The sequence below is a fragment of the Anabas testudineus genome, chromosome 21 (genome assembly GCF_900324465.2).
Source record: "Anabas testudineus chromosome 21, fAnaTes1.2, whole genome shotgun sequence".
Taxonomy (NCBI): Eukaryota; Metazoa; Chordata; class Actinopteri; order Anabantiformes; family Anabantidae; genus Anabas; species Anabas testudineus.
Genome location: NC_046629.1, coordinates 4,115,180 through 4,134,881, shown reverse-complemented (window position 1 = coordinate 4,134,881; position 19,702 = coordinate 4,115,180). Strand labels below are relative to the sequence as shown.

General features: G+C 42.8%; 2 protein-coding genes and 1 long non-coding RNA gene across 6 annotated transcripts in view; 1 reads left to right on the top strand and 2 right to left on the bottom strand.

The window, feature by feature from the left end:
• Positions 1–10,991, top strand: part of raph1a (Ras association (RalGDS/AF-6) and pleckstrin homology domains 1a) — a 48,524-nt gene extending 37,533 nt beyond the window's left edge. For 2 of the 4 annotated variants that reach the window (XM_026375677.1, XM_026375673.1), the window contains 10 exons: positions 535–609; positions 882–966; positions 2,472–2,593; positions 2,691–2,756; positions 3,322–3,465; positions 3,653–3,763; positions 5,272–5,370; positions 5,626–5,746; positions 6,163–6,293; positions 7,236–10,991. In XM_026375677.1, coding sequence (XP_026231462.1) covers positions 535–609; positions 882–966; positions 2,472–2,593; positions 2,691–2,756; positions 3,322–3,465; positions 3,653–3,763; positions 5,272–5,370; positions 5,626–5,746; positions 6,163–6,293; positions 7,236–9,623 — 3,342 coding nt within the window. In that variant the 3' untranslated portion in view covers positions 9,624–10,991. The remainder of the gene's footprint in view (positions 1–534; positions 610–881; positions 967–2,471; positions 2,594–2,690; positions 2,757–3,321; positions 3,466–3,652; positions 3,764–5,271; positions 5,371–5,625; positions 5,747–6,162; positions 6,294–7,235) is intronic. The other 2 variants (XM_026375675.1, XM_026375676.1) reach the window with 1 other exon arrangement.
• On the bottom strand, positions 3,773–13,870 carry LOC113172681. The gene is made up of 5 exons (XR_003299779.1): positions 13,673–13,870; positions 6,142–6,268; positions 5,600–5,773; positions 4,997–5,165; positions 3,773–3,890 (listed from the first exon to the last, which is right to left on the bottom strand). It is a non-coding gene; the product is annotated as an uncharacterized LOC113172681 (long non-coding RNA).
• A 1,595-nt stretch (positions 13,871–15,465) lies between these two features.
• LOC113173477 (acetylcholinesterase collagenic tail peptide-like) lies at positions 15,466–19,562 on the bottom strand. The gene is made up of 14 exons (XM_026376889.1): positions 19,408–19,562; positions 18,603–18,696; positions 18,177–18,289; positions 18,023–18,064; positions 17,830–17,856; positions 17,652–17,723; positions 17,231–17,296; positions 17,004–17,030; positions 16,875–16,919; positions 16,753–16,788; positions 16,592–16,672; positions 16,250–16,346; positions 15,976–16,085; positions 15,466–15,891 (listed from the first exon to the last, which is right to left on the bottom strand). The coding sequence occupies exons 1-14, from the start codon at positions 19,498–19,500 to the stop codon at positions 15,748–15,750; spliced, it is 1,047 nt and encodes a 348-aa protein (XP_026232674.1). The 5' UTR covers positions 19,501–19,562; the 3' UTR covers positions 15,466–15,747.
• Positions 19,563–19,702: the final 140 nt, after the last annotated feature.

The following is a 19,702-nucleotide window of genomic DNA, read 5'->3' as shown; positions in this document are numbered from 1 at the left end:
ACACACACACACACAGAGTGGATTAACAACCTGGATTTACTGCGCACACAGAGGCAGACTTCAAGCTACCTGCCTCTGTTTGTGTCATTGTTGTGACGTTTTAGCTTCAGTGAGACGTTCGAGGGTTAAGATTTAGTTTAAGGGTTAAAATATTTAGTTGTGATGCCTCCACAACACACACGAAGCAACAACAGGAAGAGTAAATGTTAAATCAGTCAAAATATAAAATGTAAAGGCCAACACACACTTCAGGTGTTCAGCTTAGAAGCACAGAGAACAGATCAGAAACATCTCTTTAACACAACAAACGACAGCCTCAGCACCTCATTTAACCTGCATTAAGGAGGAATTATTGCAGGATTGTTGTGTTAGACAGTGTAAGACCAGATAGTTAATTATGATATTAATGTTGTGTCTATGCTCATAACAGAACTGCAGAACTTCATAACTGTAAATGTTCGAGATCACACAGGAAACACGTGACGTAACAAACTGTAGCGTAGACTTGTAACTGTCGCCTCTCTCGCTTCACAGTTGGTGATTCGTGTTCATTTGTCAGACGAGAGCTCAAAGACCATGATGGTGGACGAGAGACAGACCGTCAGACAGGTATGTCCCCAACTCTACTACACCTGTGGTGGTGATGCAGAAATAGTAGTCGAAACAGTGTCAGTATGAAAAGTGTTAGTAGTCCTGGTAGAAGTGATAGTAGTTATGAGAATATTTAATAATAATAATAGAATACTAATAATAATTAGTATTACTACTGTATTATCATTAACTGTGGTAGTAACAACACCTTTAAAAGTGTACTGTAAGTACTGTTAGTACTATAAGTACTGTTAGTACTGTTAGTACTCACTGTGTCTCCTCTTTCTCAGGTTCTGGACAGTTTGCTGGAGAAATCTCACTGTGGCTACAGTCCTGACTGGTCCCTGGTGGAAACCATCAGTGAGCTGCAGATGGGTGAGTGAACACGCTATACGAGTGTAATTAAAGTCTAAATGTAAAGTAAATACAGTACTCACAATCAGTGAAGTGAAAGCAGTGGTGGCGTCCTCTATCAGGTGTGTTGTAGTAGCAGCAAAGTCTCATGCAGTAAATCAGAAATCTTGAAGTCGTGGAAAGGAGACACTTTGAGCTTGGAGCTGTCGTTTAATTCATTTAATTAATGGACAATGTCAATAATTATTATAGTATCTATGATACTAGCAAATACTTTAGGGTGGTAACAGCTCAATGGACACAACCCAAACTTTCACATGTATTCGTTTCTGATTTAGTACTTGTACTCAGTAACTCTGTGCCCAGCAGTCACACAAAGATACACCCCCCCTCCCTTTAGGAGTGAGTGGTGTCTGTCAGCACACACTGTACTACGAGCTTCAGCTCCACTTAACAGTCTTTGACAAGCGCGCACACAGTTTTTATGTAGGTCTGGTGCAGTGACGCGTATGATCTAACCCACATCTTGAGGGCCTCTGCTGTTGCTCAGCATCGTTATGAAAGAGAGAGAGAGAGAGAGAAGGTGAAGTGCAGCTCGTTCGGCCATATTCACTTCAGCTAAAACCAAACCATACACGTTTAATCCACATGTTTCTAAAACCTCGACCACGATTCACCTTTTAAAGTGGCTTCTGTGTTAAGAGAATCAGTGGGGTCTGTAGCTGAGGAGGGTTGGGGGGGGGGTGCTATCAAACCGACCCCCCTACACACAGACACCAGCACCACCAGCTCCCTGCTGAGCGCCCTTAGGCAAGACACCGACTTCCTGTTAGATCCTAACCTCTGTTAATTTCCTGTAGGGTGAGGTAATGGGTCAGAGTGGGATCAAAGTATTAATTATTCATCACTGGTTGTAGTAGCAGTTAATGTTAATGTTTCTGTTGTAAGAGTCAGTTTACGCTGCACATCACCATAAAAGAGCAACACGTCTGCTGTCCTGGTGCCTAGAGATGTCTAAACAGCAAAATGTATTTTAGTTTAAAACGTTGTTCCTGTGCACGTGATCTGAAGACAAACTAGATGTACATTTGAATTTTAGTGTACACACATGATAAATGTGAATCATCTAGAGGTTAGTTCGTTTTAAATGATGAACCACTTTGAATCAGTATTTCAGAATGAAACTGAAGAACAGTCCACAAATGAAATGTGGGTCACAGCTGACATAGTTTAGCAGGTTTCAGGACTCAGAGGAAAACCTCTGGACGCCACTGAAAGGCAGCTGGGGTGTGAGAGTGGGAATAAGGGCAGCAGATTGCCAAGAGCAGCGTAGCCTAAAAAAGCATTTAGGAAAGAAGAGTTATGAGGTCGTCTCAGTTTTTTAATTTTAGCTTGAGTTTAAAAATCAGTTGTTTTAATTCACACCCACTGAAAAACAATTATTATTATTATTGTAGAAACCTGTCACAAATGTTAGTGTTTTTTCTTTTAGACTTGAATTAATATAAATATTAATGACTGTGCAGAGCGGATCTTTGAGGATCATGAAAACCTGGTGGAGAACCTGCTGAACTGGACCCGAGACAGCCAGAACCGCCTGATGTTCATCGAACGCATCGAGAAATATGCTGTGTTTAAAAACCCCCAGGTGAGATGAAAACACGTGAACACACGGGAAGAGGTCACCAAACGGCACCTTGTACGGTTTTGCTTTCATCGCTAACCAACGATTGTTTCTCCTGCAGAACTATTTGTTGGGGCGGAAGGAGCCGTGTGAGATGACTGAAAGAAACAAAGAGGCCCTGTTGGAGGTTAGTTTGTTTTCTCCTGTTGCACACAGCTGCTTCCTCATCACAGTCTCACACACAAACCTCAGCACATCTGACGTTATACACTTTAACACTTGGCTCACATGCTACTTGAACAGACTCTTGAGTGCTTTAACTCTCTTATGTTGCCTCTTCTGATCCTCACAAAACCTTTGGCCGTACATTATCAGGTGCTTAAGAGTTTAATGTTAATTTTCTTATTTATTAAATTTATTTAAGTAATTAATTTCAAGGAATCACTTCTCAGATTAATCAGATTTTAAGCCAAGTTTATTTGTACCGTAGATTACAAAAACTAGATACTAGAATACAGCGTTTTACACAAGATGTGAGATGATGTACAGTAAAGAAACAAGGTTTTAAAATGCACTGAAACAGAACAAGTCAGATTAAACAGGTGACTGAAAAGTACATTGCAAGATCTGAATTAGAAAAGCAGCAAGTCAAACAGATTTTAAAGACCCAGAAAGCAAAGCTCCATCACATCTACAAACAAAAATATGGTGTGTGCTCAAATACAACAAACTATGTTGTTTTTGTATGTTAGGAGTGTTTCGGCAGCAGCTCGGTTTCCGTCCCCGAGATGGAAGGAGTGTTGTGGCTGAAAGAGGACGGGAAGAAGTCGTGGAAGAAACGCTACTTCCTGCTGAGGGCGTCCGGTATCTACTACGTCCCCAAGGGCAAGGCCAAGGTGTGTATCATGTAAAGAAGCAAGAGACGTACAACTCTGATACTTCACACTCATACTACTGTTATGTAATAGTTAAATCTAATAATATATATAGACTATACTGAAAATGGAAAAATCATTCTGCATAATGAGTTCTTAGTTTTTTAAAGGCAAGATTCATAAATTCAGTGTGTGTGTTTGTGTATAGGCATCCAGAGACCTGGTGTGTTTTCTCCAGCTGGACCATGTTAACGTCTACCACGGCCAGGACTACAAGAGCAAGTACAAGGCTCCAACAGACTACTGCATGGTGCTGAAGGTACCCTCACATACATACGTGTACATATACATGAACATGAACAGAGGTGATGAGGTGTTGGTCTACAGGTTGTTCGTGGTGCCATAGCCCTTCAGCGCCACCTCATGATGCAACACAGTAATCACACCTTTATTTCAAAGAAAACACACAGCAGTAAATAATAGTAGTAAATAGTTATATTGAATTAATAACCACTACAGCTTAAGAAACAGAAATCAGGAGTTGATTTGACAGATTCACGGTTCCTCCAAGCTACTTGTCGAGGATAAGACACAAAAACCCCTGTAGTGCTGTTATATACTGTCTGGCAGCTGTCCAACCACATGGGGATCAATACTGAAATGTCTTTATCATCATCATTATTTGTTTTGTATGTTGACATGATATATAAATTAAGTTTTGGGATGACTCAAACTAAGAAATTACTAGTTGAAATTCAGTTATAGAGATTTAAAACTAAAATTATGACAGATCAAAATGTAATTGCAGATATTTTAAAATTCATTTTGACTAGTCATAAACGCACTGTAGATACCTGTAATGTGAATTCTGTCCATATCCAAAAGTCTTTATTGTAGAATTTTTAAACTGTCCTTACAGGTCAGAATGTAACTGTAGATATCTTGACCAGGTAAAATATGTTATTATTATAATAATAATGAATAGTTTATTGATTCTCTTGGGGAAATTGTGGTTGGACAGCTGCCAGAGAGTACATGACGGTGCTACCAAGGGGTTTCAGCATCTTGTCCAAGGACACCTCAGCAAGTAGCCAGGAGGAACTGGGAATCGAACCACTGACCCTTTGGTTCGTAGACGACTGCTCTACCACCTGAGCTACTGCCTCCCACAAATTGCCAAACAGTCACCAAAACTTTGTCATTCCATGAATGTCTGAGCACAACATCTCCAACCTTTCACTTTTTCACGTTTCAACCAGTCAGAACAACAATTTAAAAATGTACAATTAAAATTTCAGCTAGTTCAATCCTAGTCTTAATCATTAAATGTGCAAGATTAAAAACATCATTTACACTTAATTGAAAGTATAACTAAATAAAAACAAAACTCATTGGGGTATTTCATAATGTTTGCTTTAGATTACCGGTACTTGGCCTTTGGACAGTGGAAAAGGAACCAGAGATAATACAAATCCTAAATATGTCTGACTAGAATTTCTGTTTCTTCACAGCTGTAAACAAATATTTAGTCAAAGACTGTTACTCTACTTACCAACATCAACACTCACTACACACTACAGATTGCTGGGAGCGGCAGAGCTGGTTGTTGTCAGCTTTGATTCAAATGGGTCATCTCCTCGGTTTGTCCAATTTGGAAGCAGCAACTCTGTCAAATCGACCAATCACAGGGTATCACCTGCTGATCGCCATTCGCTCACAGGCTGCACAAAAGAGGACAAACGGTGTCAAACCACACATGAAAACAACAAAGAACCAGGGTCAGAACAGTATCATGTCAAGTAACGCATAATGCTTGTGTGTACACAGCATCCTCAGATCCAGAAGAAGTCACAGTACATCAAGTACCTCTGCTGCGATGATATCAGAACCCTTCAGCAATGGATCAACAGCATTCGCATTGCCAAGGTAAAAAAAAATAAGTGGTCTGTATCACCAACATCTGATGCTGTGTTTTTATACACTAGACGTTACCCATGCTGCACCACGTGTAATGTGGTGAATAAACTTTTACAGTATTGGCCTCAATATAATATACAATGTGCCCCTATTTCAGCCAATACTGTACTTTGTTTTTACAGAGTCGGTCTGTTTCAGTGCAGGTTAACATGTTTGTTGATGTTATATCTCCACAAACCTGTTGTCTTTTTGTTCATCCATCAGTACGGGAAGCAGCTGTACATCAATTTCCAGGAAGCCATGAGGAGGACGGAAGCAGCCTATGACTGGTCTTCACTCTCTTCTTCCTCCATTAAGTCGGGCTCCAGCTCGTCCAGCCTACCAGGTCTGTCTTCGTGCCTCGTTCGTAGAGCTGCAACAATTGTGCATCTTTAAGACATTCTTAAATCCTCGTTAACCAAGCAAACAGCAGATAGTTGGTAGCATGACCCGGCCTTTTATCGCATTTTATCTGCTCAGATTAAGCTGCAGCGACTCACCAAACAAGCTTGTTAAAGAATTTCAGGCTTGCTCCGCCGTCTAACCACCGTCAGTGTCCTCTAAGCTACCCTTCCAATGACATGGCAACTAGTACTGATGCCTTATACACCATATAAACCAGCCTTATTAATCCATCAGACAAAGCAATTAGAAAAATAATAATAAAGTAAAACCACCAGGTGCTGTTAGTGTTGTGTGGAGTAACCCTGATTATCAATAGAAGATAGTAAACAATCTTACTTCTGCTTGTCCACATCCCAGAGTCCCAGTCCAACCACTCCAGTCAGTCGGACAGCGGCGTATCTGAGATGACGTCATCAAGCCACACTCGCTCCCAGAGTGTCGTCAGCTCCATTTTCTCTGATGCCTGGAGGAGAGGAACGCAAGGAGAGGTGTGAACACACACACACACACCTATCCTTTCTTATCATTGTCCATTCATGTGGACTACATTTCCCATGTTTCCCCTCTGCTTCCCTGCCAGCGATCAAAGGTGAAGGGACGTATGCCAGTTCCTCTTTGTGCAGGAGGAGGAGGGAGTGGAGGTTAGACAGGAAGTGATGTAACAGGCATGTTAACAGCGTGGCTGCAGAATTTAAACCACTGACCGATGTTTGTGTTGGTGACTTGTGTTTCAACCAGTTTGCATCTGTCTTACTACACAACTTCAACTATAGCTGATCAAAATCATCTAGTGGGCACAATTTACTACAACACACAGTTTTACTCATTACCATGGATTTAGTTCCCAGCATCAACTTATGCAAAATGTGTTTCTAGAAGTTCTAGTGTTACGTAGAGTAACACAGGTACACAAATTAAATGTTCAGTAAGCGTCTTCAAGAACTTAAAACAAGTCCAGCTGATACTGAACAGTACTTTTGGGATAACCATGACATGAATGACTGAGAATCTTTACAGACGTAACTGTATGGAAGAAAAATTCCCATGTTTACTGTTTTACGTGTTTTTGTTCTAACGTGTGATGGCATGTCCTAACCAACAAATATAGCAGAAACGACCATTTCTGTCAAGTTTACCTAAAGATCTAAAGACCAACTTGGGTGTTTTGGAGGAATTCAGCATCTTAACAGTTGACCTTACGTTGAGATTATTTATACGTGTTTAAACAGATTTGATCTAATAAATGTAAAGTCTATTATCAGTCTTATTATTCTAGTGCATTGAATGGAGGAGACACTGCATCTGAAATTATTTAATGCTGAAGTTATGTGTGTGTGTGTTCTCAGACTGCACTGGTGGTTTTCAGAGATATGATCCTGCTGCCTCATGCCCTCTCCCCATAACTCCCTGTTTTCCATTTCTCTTTCCAGATGATGAAGATCGACCCCATCAGTAGGCCTATACCTGTCCAAATACCTTCTCTCTCCCCCCAACCTCTGCCTCTCTCCCAGACCCCGCCCTCACGGACCAGCTACACCGACTGTCTTGTCCCATCTGATGATTCTTCTCCGTCACCGCCCTCACCTCCTCCACCACCGCCTCCTCCGCCCGTCGCAAGTGTGGCCCATCAGCCAGCGCCTGGCACATCCTCGTACGTCAAATACAGCACGCTGGCTCGCCTGCAAAGCCAGAACCAGTCCAGGACCCAAGCAGCAGGAGCTGCACCACCCACACTTCCAATCCAGTCAACCAAACCCAACTACAACACCCTCCCAGCTGCTTACAGCACATCCCCTCCTTTACCACCATCCCCTCCTCCGCCTCCTCCACCAACAGTGCCAGCTCCAGGCTCAGCCATGGCTGCATTGAAATTTGGTCCTCCAAGCCCCTCCTCTCTGCCACCACCACCTCCAATGGAGGAAGAGGTGCAAGAGCCCTCTTACCTCCCACCTCCTCTACCAGAGAGCATGGAGTTCAATGGCTTGCCACCTCCTCCCCTGCAAGATCCAAACCCCAACCCCTGTCCTCAACTCTCTAATACTGGCCTTCAGCAGTTTCTGGCTCAGAAGTTTCCCAACATGGTGTACGACTTCAGCCCTGCAGTTTCTGACGACCATTCTCCTCCTCCACCCCCTCCTCCAGCAGAGCTTTCTCCCCCTGGCTCCCTGCAAACTCTCAGGCCTCTATCCCCAAATGCACCCCCTCCTGCACCTCCTAAAACCTTCACTGGTGGCTTCCCACCTCAAACTGCTCCCAAACCCTCAGGTCCCTCATCCCTTCCAATTGCCCTCTCACCTGTGTCACCTACACCCCCACACGGTGGCCCCGGGCCAGTTAAAAAGCAACAAAGTTTCTCAACAGGTCATTCCCCGAATCAGCCACCTCCCACTCTGCCAAAGCAGCACAGCCTCTCCTCCAAAAACCTTGCCCTCTCTCCTTCTCCATCCTCCTCGTCTGTCTCCATTGCGGCAGCTACCTCCTCTTTGGTCAAACAGATTGTCAATCAGTTCCCAGGAAACTCTGCCCCCTCCTCTCTGCCTGCCTCCAGCTCTATGGAAGGATCAAAGTTCACTGCTCCTCAGTCTCCCCCAGCGGTCAAGGCCAAACCAAAATGGCAGCCAGGAGGCGTTGTAGCTCCACAATCCCCAGAGTTTCCCCCACCCCCTCCCGATACCTCCCTTGGAGATTTCCCTCCTCCTCCCTCTTCCAAGACAGGCTCCCCCATAAAGAAGTCGCCCTCCACTTCATCCACAGGATCCACCAAACGAGGGCCTCCGCCGACACCACAGAGAGCCTCATCCATCCGGTCCAATTCAGGCGAGACCCAGGATGAGAGGCCAAAGAAGGTGGAGAGCCTGGTGAACAAATTTGGCCAAGCTCCTCAGGCGGGTACCTCATCCAGCTCGTCGTCAGCGACTGGGTCTCCTTCGAAAGATTCCTCTTCACTTCCAACTCCGCTCCCTAAACCAGGGAAGCTCAATTTGGCAAACCTCCCACTGGCACTTCAGGGGCTGCAAACGGGCCAGCATCACCAGCCTTCTGACTTCCCATCTCCTCCTCCGCCACCTCCGCCTTCTCAGCCTACTCACCTTGACTCATCTCCTGACTACTTCCCCCCGCCCCCCAGTGACTTTGAGCTTTTCCCCCCTCCTCCGCACCCGTCAGAGTTCCATCAACCCCCAAAGGTTGCAGTAGTGAACCCGCAGCCTCAGATGCAGCCACATCAGCAGCCTGCAACATCCTCCTTGTCCTCATCGTCCTCATGGAAACAAGGCTCGCTGAAAAAGGGGGCAGCTCCTCCCCCATCGCTGAACCGACGGACAAGCAACACAACCCAGTATGACAGCACACCAACAATGCCCCTCTCACCACCTCCAATGTCTCAGACACCACCTCCTTCCCTGTCCTCTTATTCTTCATCCTCCTCATCTCCTGTCCCCCCCACTTCCCCAAAATCAGCAGGACCGGTGTCCCTGGCTCTAAAGCCTCACTTCCTGGAAGACCTCAACCGCACCCTCAAGAGGAAGTCAGTGTCTCGCCACGGCTCACTCACTTCTTCCCACCTCATCCCCTCCTCTAAGATGGAGCCCATGGGCACCATGGACGACATGGCACTCCTCCCTCCACCCCCTCCAGAGCTCCTGCAGCAGCAACAGCAGCGGGGTGTCCGAGGACACTCCCAGACTTTGTCTCGCCACCACACGCACTCCCACTCCACCAAACATGCCAACATCTCAGGCTATGCAACATTGCGGAGAGGCCCACCTCCCGCTCCTCCAAAACGGGACCAAAGCACCAAACTGACCAGTGAGTGGTAGGAAGCAAGGACACTGAGTGGAGCCTAAAGAACTGTACTGACTATTTAGGACTCATCATTCCTGCAGAAGAAATAATCAATGTCTGTCTTGACTTGTCTGTCTCTCCTCATGCTAAACCACACACCCTTTGATTTCCAAGCAAGTACCAAGCTGTGTTTCCTACTCTTAATCTCAAATTATGATTGTTCCTATTATCTTCATTATTACTATCATTAGCAGTACATGTTTAATCCAATGACATGAGTAAAAATATATATATATGTATATATATCTGTATACAAGCAAGCCAGAAAAAAAAATCATCTATCAAGCTTTTTTCACAATGTGTGTGCCGCTTTGCATTGAAATATACAAAAAACAAGACTTGAACGACAACGACAACAGCAACAGAGACACTTTGCTGCAAAATAACTGGTACTGCATGGAGCTGCAGCAGTGGAAGTAAAGTTACTGATGAAGACAAGACGGGATTAACTGAAGGACGTCAAAGTGTAATGATGTGTATAGAAATATAGGGGTTGGAGGAACAGGGCACTCTTTAGAGGGAGCATTGTCATTTACTTTTTGTGTTTTTATATAAGATTATTTAATACTGGAAAGATATTGTTATTATTATTTTAAGTTTTTAAGAAGTGTAAAAAAAGAACGAGTTTGACTGGACTTGGGTCTGTATTCTGAAAATGCTGATCAGCATTACCAAAGTTGCGTGATGTTCTTTTGGTTGGAGATTTCTATGGGATACACCTTGTGTAAATGTAAACCAATTCAACAGCAGATACTTCCTGCAAGTCAGCGAGAGAATCAGCCTGTAAGGCTGTGCTCAGACTACAGGTGACTGCAGTTTTGGAATCTGAACTGAATTATTCATCTCAGCTGTCCAGGTTGAAATGTTTGATCGAACTGTGTGTGGACATTCTCAGCCAGGTGTGAACCTTCACACACCTTAAACTAAGGTCATGTTTTAAGACTTAAGGTCATAAACAAACCCCACGATGGCACAGGTGGAGACACAGATGACCTCAACAAGCCTGAGGCCATAAACTGAGGAAGCTTTTCAGATAACTCTGGCACAAAGGGGAGCTGGACTTAGCACTTCTGAGAATTATCTGGACTCCCCCACAGAGACCAAAACCTCCTATAGTCTGAGCACAGCCAAAGCACATCAGTCAGTCAGCAGCATCAAACACATATACTCCTATTTTTGTGACAGACCTGATGACCAACTTGTTTAAAGAGACTCTAGTCTGCACTCAGTCAGTTCTGCAGTCACTGTTAGGTAGTAAACCAAGCGGCTAATCAGCTACAACTCTGTCTGATAGAACGTGATCAACAGTTCACTAGTCAATAAATCACTTGTTCGTCATCTTACTTACTGGTTAATTGCTTTGCTAGTTAGTTATTAAAGGTGTGTTTCCACTTAGCATCAGCTGGTGAGAAGCCCAAGGGAAGCTCTGGGAATAAGTGCCTGAAAAACAAACTGCTCATAAGTGTGGAACATCGTGCCCTGCAGAACCCGGAACAGGAACTTCAACATAACGTGTTTCTGAGATATCGAGGTGTAAATGCCCTCTTTTTCATATACTGGCACCAGAATCTGGAGGACAAGTTGAAGCCAGTGTTACAACTGTGTCCCTGCCCAGAGGCTTCAGGCAATATCAGGGGGGGTCCCGTCAGATTTCAAACCTTATTAACTCCTAGACTTTCTTACTTTGGGTCATTTCTGTAGTTTGTCTTTCACTTTCTGCTGTCAGAGACAAACGCTGCCTCCCTCAGTGTTGCATTAGATAGTTTAATAAATGACTGAATGACAAACATTATGTTTTAGCCAAATTTGAATCAGATTCTAAGCTGATTTTGAGCCGTTTTCCATTAACTTGCATCAAGTTTTAGAATTATTTAAGAAATTAATTTCAGCAAAATTGACCATAATCTTAAATATGAATAGTTTCTGGTTTTCTTTATCACAGCAGTGAGTATTGTAACTGCTGTGAGATTATCCGTAAGTGTTTGGAACGGCTCACACTTCAAATAAAACAACCTGGTGCCGGGATGCAGCTGCAAGTCCTCTAGTAGCAGAAGCAATGAAGGACACGGCCTGAGTCACTGTAGGAATTAGCCATCTAATCAGCTCTAATTAGATTTATGAGTCAGATTTTTAACAATGTTTGTCTGTCAGTTAGGTAGTTATAATAGTTAGCCTTTCACTGGGGCAGCTACTGTGCATCAGATTAGGTAACCAGCTGGATGAATCCAGTCCGTTAGGTACATAGTAAGTTAGTCTGCTGCTCCACTCCCCACATTCAGCTGATCAAGACTCTAAATACATGTTCTTCTCATATTTTTTACATTTTACTTGCAGCTGAGCCTTCGTCTGTTTCCTGTTTTTCTCTCCCTTGCAGTTGCTAGATGAAAATGATGTGCATGACATGTCACCTTCAGTGCAACAGCACAGATGCCAAAAATGTAATATTACTGCCCGAGTTTGGATTGTGTGCAGTCGTTTGTTTATGAAGTATTCTGGTTTTGTCCAAATGTATAATTATGGTTGCAAAATGGTTTTAATTTGTTTTCACCTTAAATCTGTCTGTTTTGTGATATTGTTAGAAGAGAGAATTCATACTAGAGAGGTACTTCCAATGCCCACTGCCATGCAGGAGAATCATCACTAGGCCTACATAAAGGTGAATTTCAGTGACACTTACGAACAACATAGAGTTAAAAACTGATCAGTGTCTTAAATGTCACCCAGCAGAGCCACTGGCTGTTGTCATGGTGTCAAACTCGTTGTTGCATTTCAAATAAATGAGAAAAATGAGTCAAACTGAAAGTGCTGGTCGGATTTGATGTTTGTTCACTGACCTTAGAAGCCTGAGACATGCTTGTATAAACTTTTTGTGATGTCTGATGATGCACACAGTGGTGCAGCTGGACTGCCAAACCCCTTACAGCACACTGTCCGTCATATTAAACCAATCCATTCACACTAATCAACACAGAGAACATGAACACTGGATCACAAATGACAATTTGTGAGACCGTGTTTTTGTCAAAAGAAACTGAATCTGTCACGTTTGACTTTCATGTCACGTTTAGATTATGGGAAAACCTGCTCACAACCAACTTACAGGAAGATGGACACGGCCTTGTTTTTCCAAATATTACAATCCAGCCTGAACAAGAAAAGTCTGTAACACTTTATGGTAAAAGTACATAAAAAAACAAAACATGAATGAATCCGTGTAATACTACATGAACTATCAAAACTAGGACTCTATATATTCTATTATATACTATTAAAATTTGTGACACAACGTGTGCACAGTAGAAGGAATGAACTTTATTAGAAGCTACAATCATGAATTAGTCGTGATAAAATAATGTCAGTTCACTTGTGCACCACTGTGATTGTGATTTAATGTATTGTTCATGCATGAGATACTGTCCTGATCGTTCATGTAGTATTATGTGCATGAATTCATGATAATTCATTTACCATTAAGTGTTACCAAAATCTCCAACCCAACTAGTTCAAAAACTCTCTCACCAACCGTCGTAAATACATCTCACCTAAAGGGAAGCAAGCGTGAGCAGCAGCAAGGTGAGGTGCCTGATGCCAGATGCAGACCAAAGACTACAACAGCTCAGATGACACAGGTGCAGATTCACAAGGGAGCACGACCCAAAAAAAGAGACTACAGAGATGCAAAACACTCATCAGCTCAAAAGACACAAAAAGACAACAGATAGAGTCAAAGTGATCTGAAAGACCCAACGTGACACTTAAACCAACCACAGAAATACACACAAGTTAAAAGATAAAACTCAGTTTGACTATTCCACAGGTGGGTTGGGGGGCGGGGAGGGGGCGTGTCCTCATAATGCGCTCTGATGGAAACAAAGTTCAAACATACATTTGTTCATTTCTTTATAATTATTGAGTTAAGATCCGATTCATGTTACACAGGTGTTAGTGCAGCACAAATTCAAGAGATGCTGACTGAGTGAATGTGAATGTGAAGAAACGACCTGAGAAACCAAGACAGACTCACCTGTCGACGTCTGAGGACCAGGTGGAGGAAGCGACTCCACCGAGGCTCTCCAACACCTCCTCAGCGTGGCAGCTGAAAAATAATCTCCAAAACGTTGATGGAAACGTTTTATCCTCCATTTGAAATCAGGATAGTTCAATACAAAAATAATCCACTGGTTCCACGTGTCTCTCCACCTGCGCGTCCAGGTGCGCAGGATCCGGGCTTCTTCCTCTGCTGGTGCGTTACTGCCACCACCTGGAGTGGAGGAGTGGACCCTACTCTTTCTGCTCAGGAAGACAACAAAGCTGTCGCTGTAACTCCTGTCGAGATTCTTCTGAGGTAATGAAACAAAAACACATCATCTCCAGAAGTTAGTGGTTAGACACAGTCAGCCAGGTATCCAGGTGTGGGCGGGGGTGGTGCAGGCCTCCTCCAAACCTGAGGGACCATCCTGCTACAGTCTAAAGGTGGGAGCTACATGGTTTATAATTATTACTGAACGAATCAGCACCAAATATGACGATAATTAAATAAAATAAAGGAATTATCTGTAATGTATTTAAAGTAAATTACAGGTTTACTCATATTTTATATTAACGTTCTTTAGCAGTTGGAACCAGGAGTGAATGGATTTTACCTTAATCAGTTTTATAAAGACGTCTTCTATCATCATCATCATTGTTATTATTATTATTATGGATATAATAATCAGAAAACACCTTTTTGACTGGTCTTAGAAATGTGCCACCTGTCTCTCGGTGTGTGCCCCCTACTGCCCCCACCACACTGTAGATTTTTTAACTGAGCTATAAATCAGCCCTGTTTTTCGTTTGTCTTTGCTGATGATCCAGCTTCTGTTAAAACTAGTGCCAGTCCAGTGGTCAAAGCAGCATTTAAAGCTTTTCCTTAAGTAAAATTCTAATCAGATAAATGCAGACCACTACATTTAGTAAAATTTAATTAAAAGTACTTCTATGGTGAGTCAATCAGCTGGACTTTGTTACGAAAACATCTTTTTGAAGCTCTTCCTGTGTCTTATAATTTCAGTGTACAGAGCCACAGTTCCACAGAAAGACATAAACCCATCACTGAAGAATAACTGCTGGTCCACGAGTTCCTGCCAATAGAAATTCAAATCATGTGATTTGTATTAGCGCCTCCAAGACACAGTTGGCTCAAGAAACACTGACATAAGCAAAGAGACATTTGGCTGTTTGTCATGTTGCTTCAGTGACTCGGTGAGGTCATTTATATTGAATGCAGCACTTCCAGTCTTTGTGGCACCGACCAACCTAATGCCAACTTCTAACATTAACATTAACAGATCTTCAATTACTGCAACTGATTTAATAAAGTAAAGCCCAGTAGACTATCAAGTTCGCGCCTGTGTGATTGACACTTTATTGAGCTGCTTGTAGAATCAATGCAACAGCAGTGACACATTTAATAAACCATGTGTTTTAGTTTAAAAAACTTTGTTTAAATGCAATAAAATGTTTGAACAATGCACATGCAAGATAACATGTCCCCGAAGACGGAGCTAAATACCGTAAGTCTAAGTACTGAGATGTTTCAGACACACACTTGGAAGTGCGTGTGTTACGAGCAGCTGAACTGAACCAGGTCAGATGAAGCTGAAGATTCGCTCGGCTCAATTCTGTTATAAGGAGATACATTTCATCTTTTAATGAGTCATGCTGAGGGTCTGTCCAAACAGCAGCTAAATGAACTTTTTTTCTCCATGACTCAAAACAGACAAGATGTGTTTACTGTGGTTTGAACATCTCTCTGAGAGACCTTCTCTACCTTTTAGTTCTGAACTGTGTCCTCATAGTAGAAGATGGTGTAGTGGTGCACTCTAGTGGCCAAAGTGAGTATTAAAGATGATCTTTTTAATCTGGGAAAACTTTTATCTACACTTTCAGAGACAGAACAAAACTAAACAATGATGAACAGAGTTTATTTCCTTCCTTTTCTTAGGTCGTGAACACTGAAGAGAAAATAGTTAACTTTGATAATGGATCACCAGATGTTTCCCGTTGGATTACACTGTCTTCGTTTCATCTTCTCGTACTTCATTGATTGTGTGTTTTTCATGTCTGTCCAGCAGCAGGCGTCAGCACGTTGATCCACTGGGACTCGGTATATATGTACAGAGCCCTTCTGTCTGTCCGCAGCACCATCACATTCTCCTTTCGCAGCTTCCTCATCTGTTTTTCTCCGTCTGCAACAAAGATCTAGAGAGAAACTGAGATGAGTATTTTTTAAACCCAGAAATCCGACATGAAATGTTTCTCTCTGATTTTGTGTGTGACACTGACCGTCTGGATTCGGTCCGACAGCTGTTCTGGGCTTCGAACCACTGAACAGTTGCATTTGACTGACGGACCTCGGTTTCCTGTGTCTCCCTGCAGGCCCGGTAGGATGAACACTACAACACAAGGTGTGAGAAATCAGCAGATACAAAACCTACTAGAATCTGTTCTACAGTCAGAAATCTTCTTTAGGAACCAGGTCAATTTGTTAATTCTCCTTTTCCAGCTACAGTAACTAGTAGCTGGCTGGTTGATCAGTAGGTTTCCTGCTGTCACAAACCTTGTCCAGGTAATCCAGGCTCCCCGTAGAGACCAGGCAGTCCTGCAGGTCCCAGATGACCCATCTTCCCTAGTGGCCCCTGAGATCCCTTTGAGCCCTATAGGCAGGGACAGACACAACAACTCTCTACAGCCAACAGCACCTCTCTAATGCAGTTAAATAGATATTTGTGATAACTGTAGGATTCTACACTTTGTTAGAATTATTTTACACTTAGAGTGAAACTTCTAACAATATTTAGTGTGTTAACAAGATAACAGTATCTAAACTGACTCAAATAATAATTAAACAGTGGTTTCCATGTTAGATGTGTATGTATGTATATATCTACATATGTGGTACCGTGTCTCCTCTGCGTCCAGGCTCTCCTCTGAATCCCTGCTCCCCCCTCTGCCCTGGATCGCCCCACTGTCCGGGGTCACCCTGAACAGCACAGAGCATGATTTTACATTTTATTTCCTTTCCCAGTGTTTTTGACTGTGTTTTCATTTAGGGTCTTCTACCTTCTCTCCTGAAGCTCCAGTGACGCCACGTTCCCCCTACAGAGACAAACACATTGATCAGTTTATTTCATTTGTCACATTTTCAGCCACAGCAAAGTAAAGTTAAAGAGACTTTTGCCCACCGTCTCTCCACGGGGTCCTCTGTTTCCTTTCATACCTTTATCACCCTTAAAATACAAAGAAAGGTGTTTAAATCATCTCAAACTAGAGAGAAAGCATCGTGAGTACAGCACACGGAAACTGTCACTCACCCTGGATCCCTTACGCCCTTTACTGCCCTGCAAATACACAAACAGCTGTAATTAGTTCTGTCATTTTCCATCCTTGGGTTTTGGACAACAAACCAGTTGTAATCCACCACTTGGTGGTTTTAACTTTGGGGCCGATCAGTGTATTTAGACCACGTGAAGTAAGACGGGGAGACACAGTGATTTTCCTGATCAATGAGTCAAAGGACTGAATGAATCCAAACATTTACCTTTATCATCCCAGGAGTTCCAATGTCTCCGTACAGACCCCTCCAGCCTCTGTCTCCCTTTTCTCCCTGCAGTAAAAAACATTTCATTTTAGGCTGGGAGACTGTTTTTGTAATGATGTGCATGACAAGAAAAAAGAAAAGCTACACATAACACAAGAGTTATAAATGATATTTGGGGTTTGAGGTTATGTCTTAACTTTCATCTGAAATAATGTTCCACATATTAGAATCACTGCGGCACCTTTTTACCGGTACTGTAACTACTGAACCACCTAACTAAGACCACTACACAGGTAGAGGAGAGAAACCCCTAAATGACCCCATCAATCAACAACCTCATTATTTTTCTGTTTCAACACACAATCACATCTTTTAAATGTGAGACCACTGGATGTTAGACTCTTTTGGAGTCTTTTGGGACCTTTTGACCAGGCTGGCCCATGGTTCCTTGTGTTCCTATTTCTCCTTCTGGACCCATCTCACCCGGTTCACCCTGAAACATACATGACCATTTGCTTATGAAGAAATCTCCAGTTGCACTTTGCAGGATGTTTAAAGGTGAGAGAGGTAGATGTTTGTGTGTGAGTGTGATAAAGTACCTTTGGGCCTCTGGTACCTCTGCAGCCCTGTAGAAACACATTATAACTTTATTCTATTATATGGAAATTATAACGAGCAGGTGTGGCCCTAATTATTTGCCTTTCACTACTTTAAATTACTTGTGCAGTTCATTAAACTCTAATTTTCATCTTTTATGTTTACAAAAAACAGAATTTATCAGGTCTGTCGCACCTTTTCCCCCTTTTGTCCCGTGATGTGCTCTGTTATGTCAACCTGAGGAATTAAAGACAAATATTTTAAAGTCAAAATAAAGCTTTAACTGAACTTTAATAAATTCTAAATACAGCAGCGTATGTGTGTGTGACACAGAGGGAAAACCCATCACCAACAACTCTGCTTTGCGTTTGATTGGAGGAAATAAAGGAGGAGGAAGAGGAGGAGGAATAAAAGGTTGACATTTTCGAGCCGACCACCTGTTCCCTCTGCTTGATGGAAATCCTGCAGACAGAGACAAACACAGGTAAAAATGATTAAAGAGGAACAGAGACGCTGTCAATACCACTCTGCAGAACAGAAACCTCCCACTGTTGTTTTCTCTGAGGAGAAAAGTGGAAAAAGACAAACGTCTCCCAGAATCAGCCAGAACATCATGTGTGGACGGTGGTTAATATAAAGTACACAACACTTAGGATACAGCGTGTTGTGGTTCCAAAGAGTGAAGAGAAGTGTTTTAACACCACGATATCTCCAGTTAGATTAAGTTTAGAGACTGAAGATGTCCATTTAAAGTGTGGCACGTTTTCATACTTACTGGTTGTGAGGGAGGAAGCAGCTGGATGGAGGCCGCTGAGCAGGGCAGTCCAAACCAGAACCAGCTGAGCCAGCATCTCCTCTATCTGCAACAACTGCATGTAAAACATAAAAAATACAGTCATAATACTCAGGTTCCTTTCTAAACATAGTATTTTGTCGAATGATTGCTTCATAAAACTCATTTAGATCCAGCCCTGATAATGTGTGTAAATAATGCAGCATAGTATCCAAGCAGCAGGTGGATGTAGAATACAGCTGAGCTTGATTAGTGCTAACTTTCATGTGCATCAGAGAGTTTCTTAAGACAGATTTAGAGCTTGTTCCATTCATGGTTCAATAAATCAACCCCTGAAACCTTCAGCAGCAGCTCTTCAGTGCTACAGTGCAGTGGAAGCTTCCTGTCAGAGAACGACTGCACTTAAGAAAGAGAACAAAACAGTAAAATACTGTTAAGTCTGCAGGATGGAGATAATATTATCGCCATTAGATGCAGTTCCACTTGTTACAGTTTGTAGACTTCTGAAATAGGAAACAGATTTGTTCTTGAAAACACAGCAGAGAGGAAACTCCACAGTTGAACAAGTCTGAGCTGTGCAGTAACTCACGTCTTTTAAGATAAAAATAAAAGCAGTTCCAAGAATAAAGAACAATTTATTGTTTTACCAGCAACATGATTCATTTTCTAAAATATCTGTAAAACACTTGAAACGCCTGCTCTGTGTGTGTAGAATACATCCAACTCACAGAGCCAGTTGAAATGGCTCAGCATGTTCATGTTCTGTAATGTGCATTGTGTGTCCTACCTCAGTGTCGAGTCCTCTTCCCAGCAGCTGTGTGGAAGCTCTCGTCGTCCAGCAGAGATGTTCGTTGGAGCGGCTTCTCTCTCTGGTCATCATCCAGCAGAGCCAGAGCCCAATCTGCTAAGCTTGCATGCTGAGTCTGACTTATCTCAAACTGTGGAAATGCAACGCAGCCTCTGGCAACGCTCTGCAGGAATAATCAGATAAGTACTTTCACACCGAGCCAAAGAGGAGACTGTGTGCTGTAGGAGACGGACCAGTGAAAGGAGTCACACACCCCCTGCCATTTGTATTACAC

Coding starts and splice junctions, on each gene's coding strand:
- LOC113173477 (XM_026376889.1), bottom strand. CDS start 19,500: ATGATGACCAGAGAGAGAAGCCGCTCCAACGAACATCTCTGCTGGACG. Junction 16,920..17,003: donor AAGGGCGTAAGGGATCCAGG/GTGAGTGACAGT, acceptor TTGTATTTTAAG/GGTGATAAAGGTATGAAAGG. Junction 16,673..16,752: donor CTGGAGCTTCAGGAGAGAAG/GTAGAAGACCCT, acceptor TGTGCTGTTCAG/GGTGACCCCGGACAGTGGGG.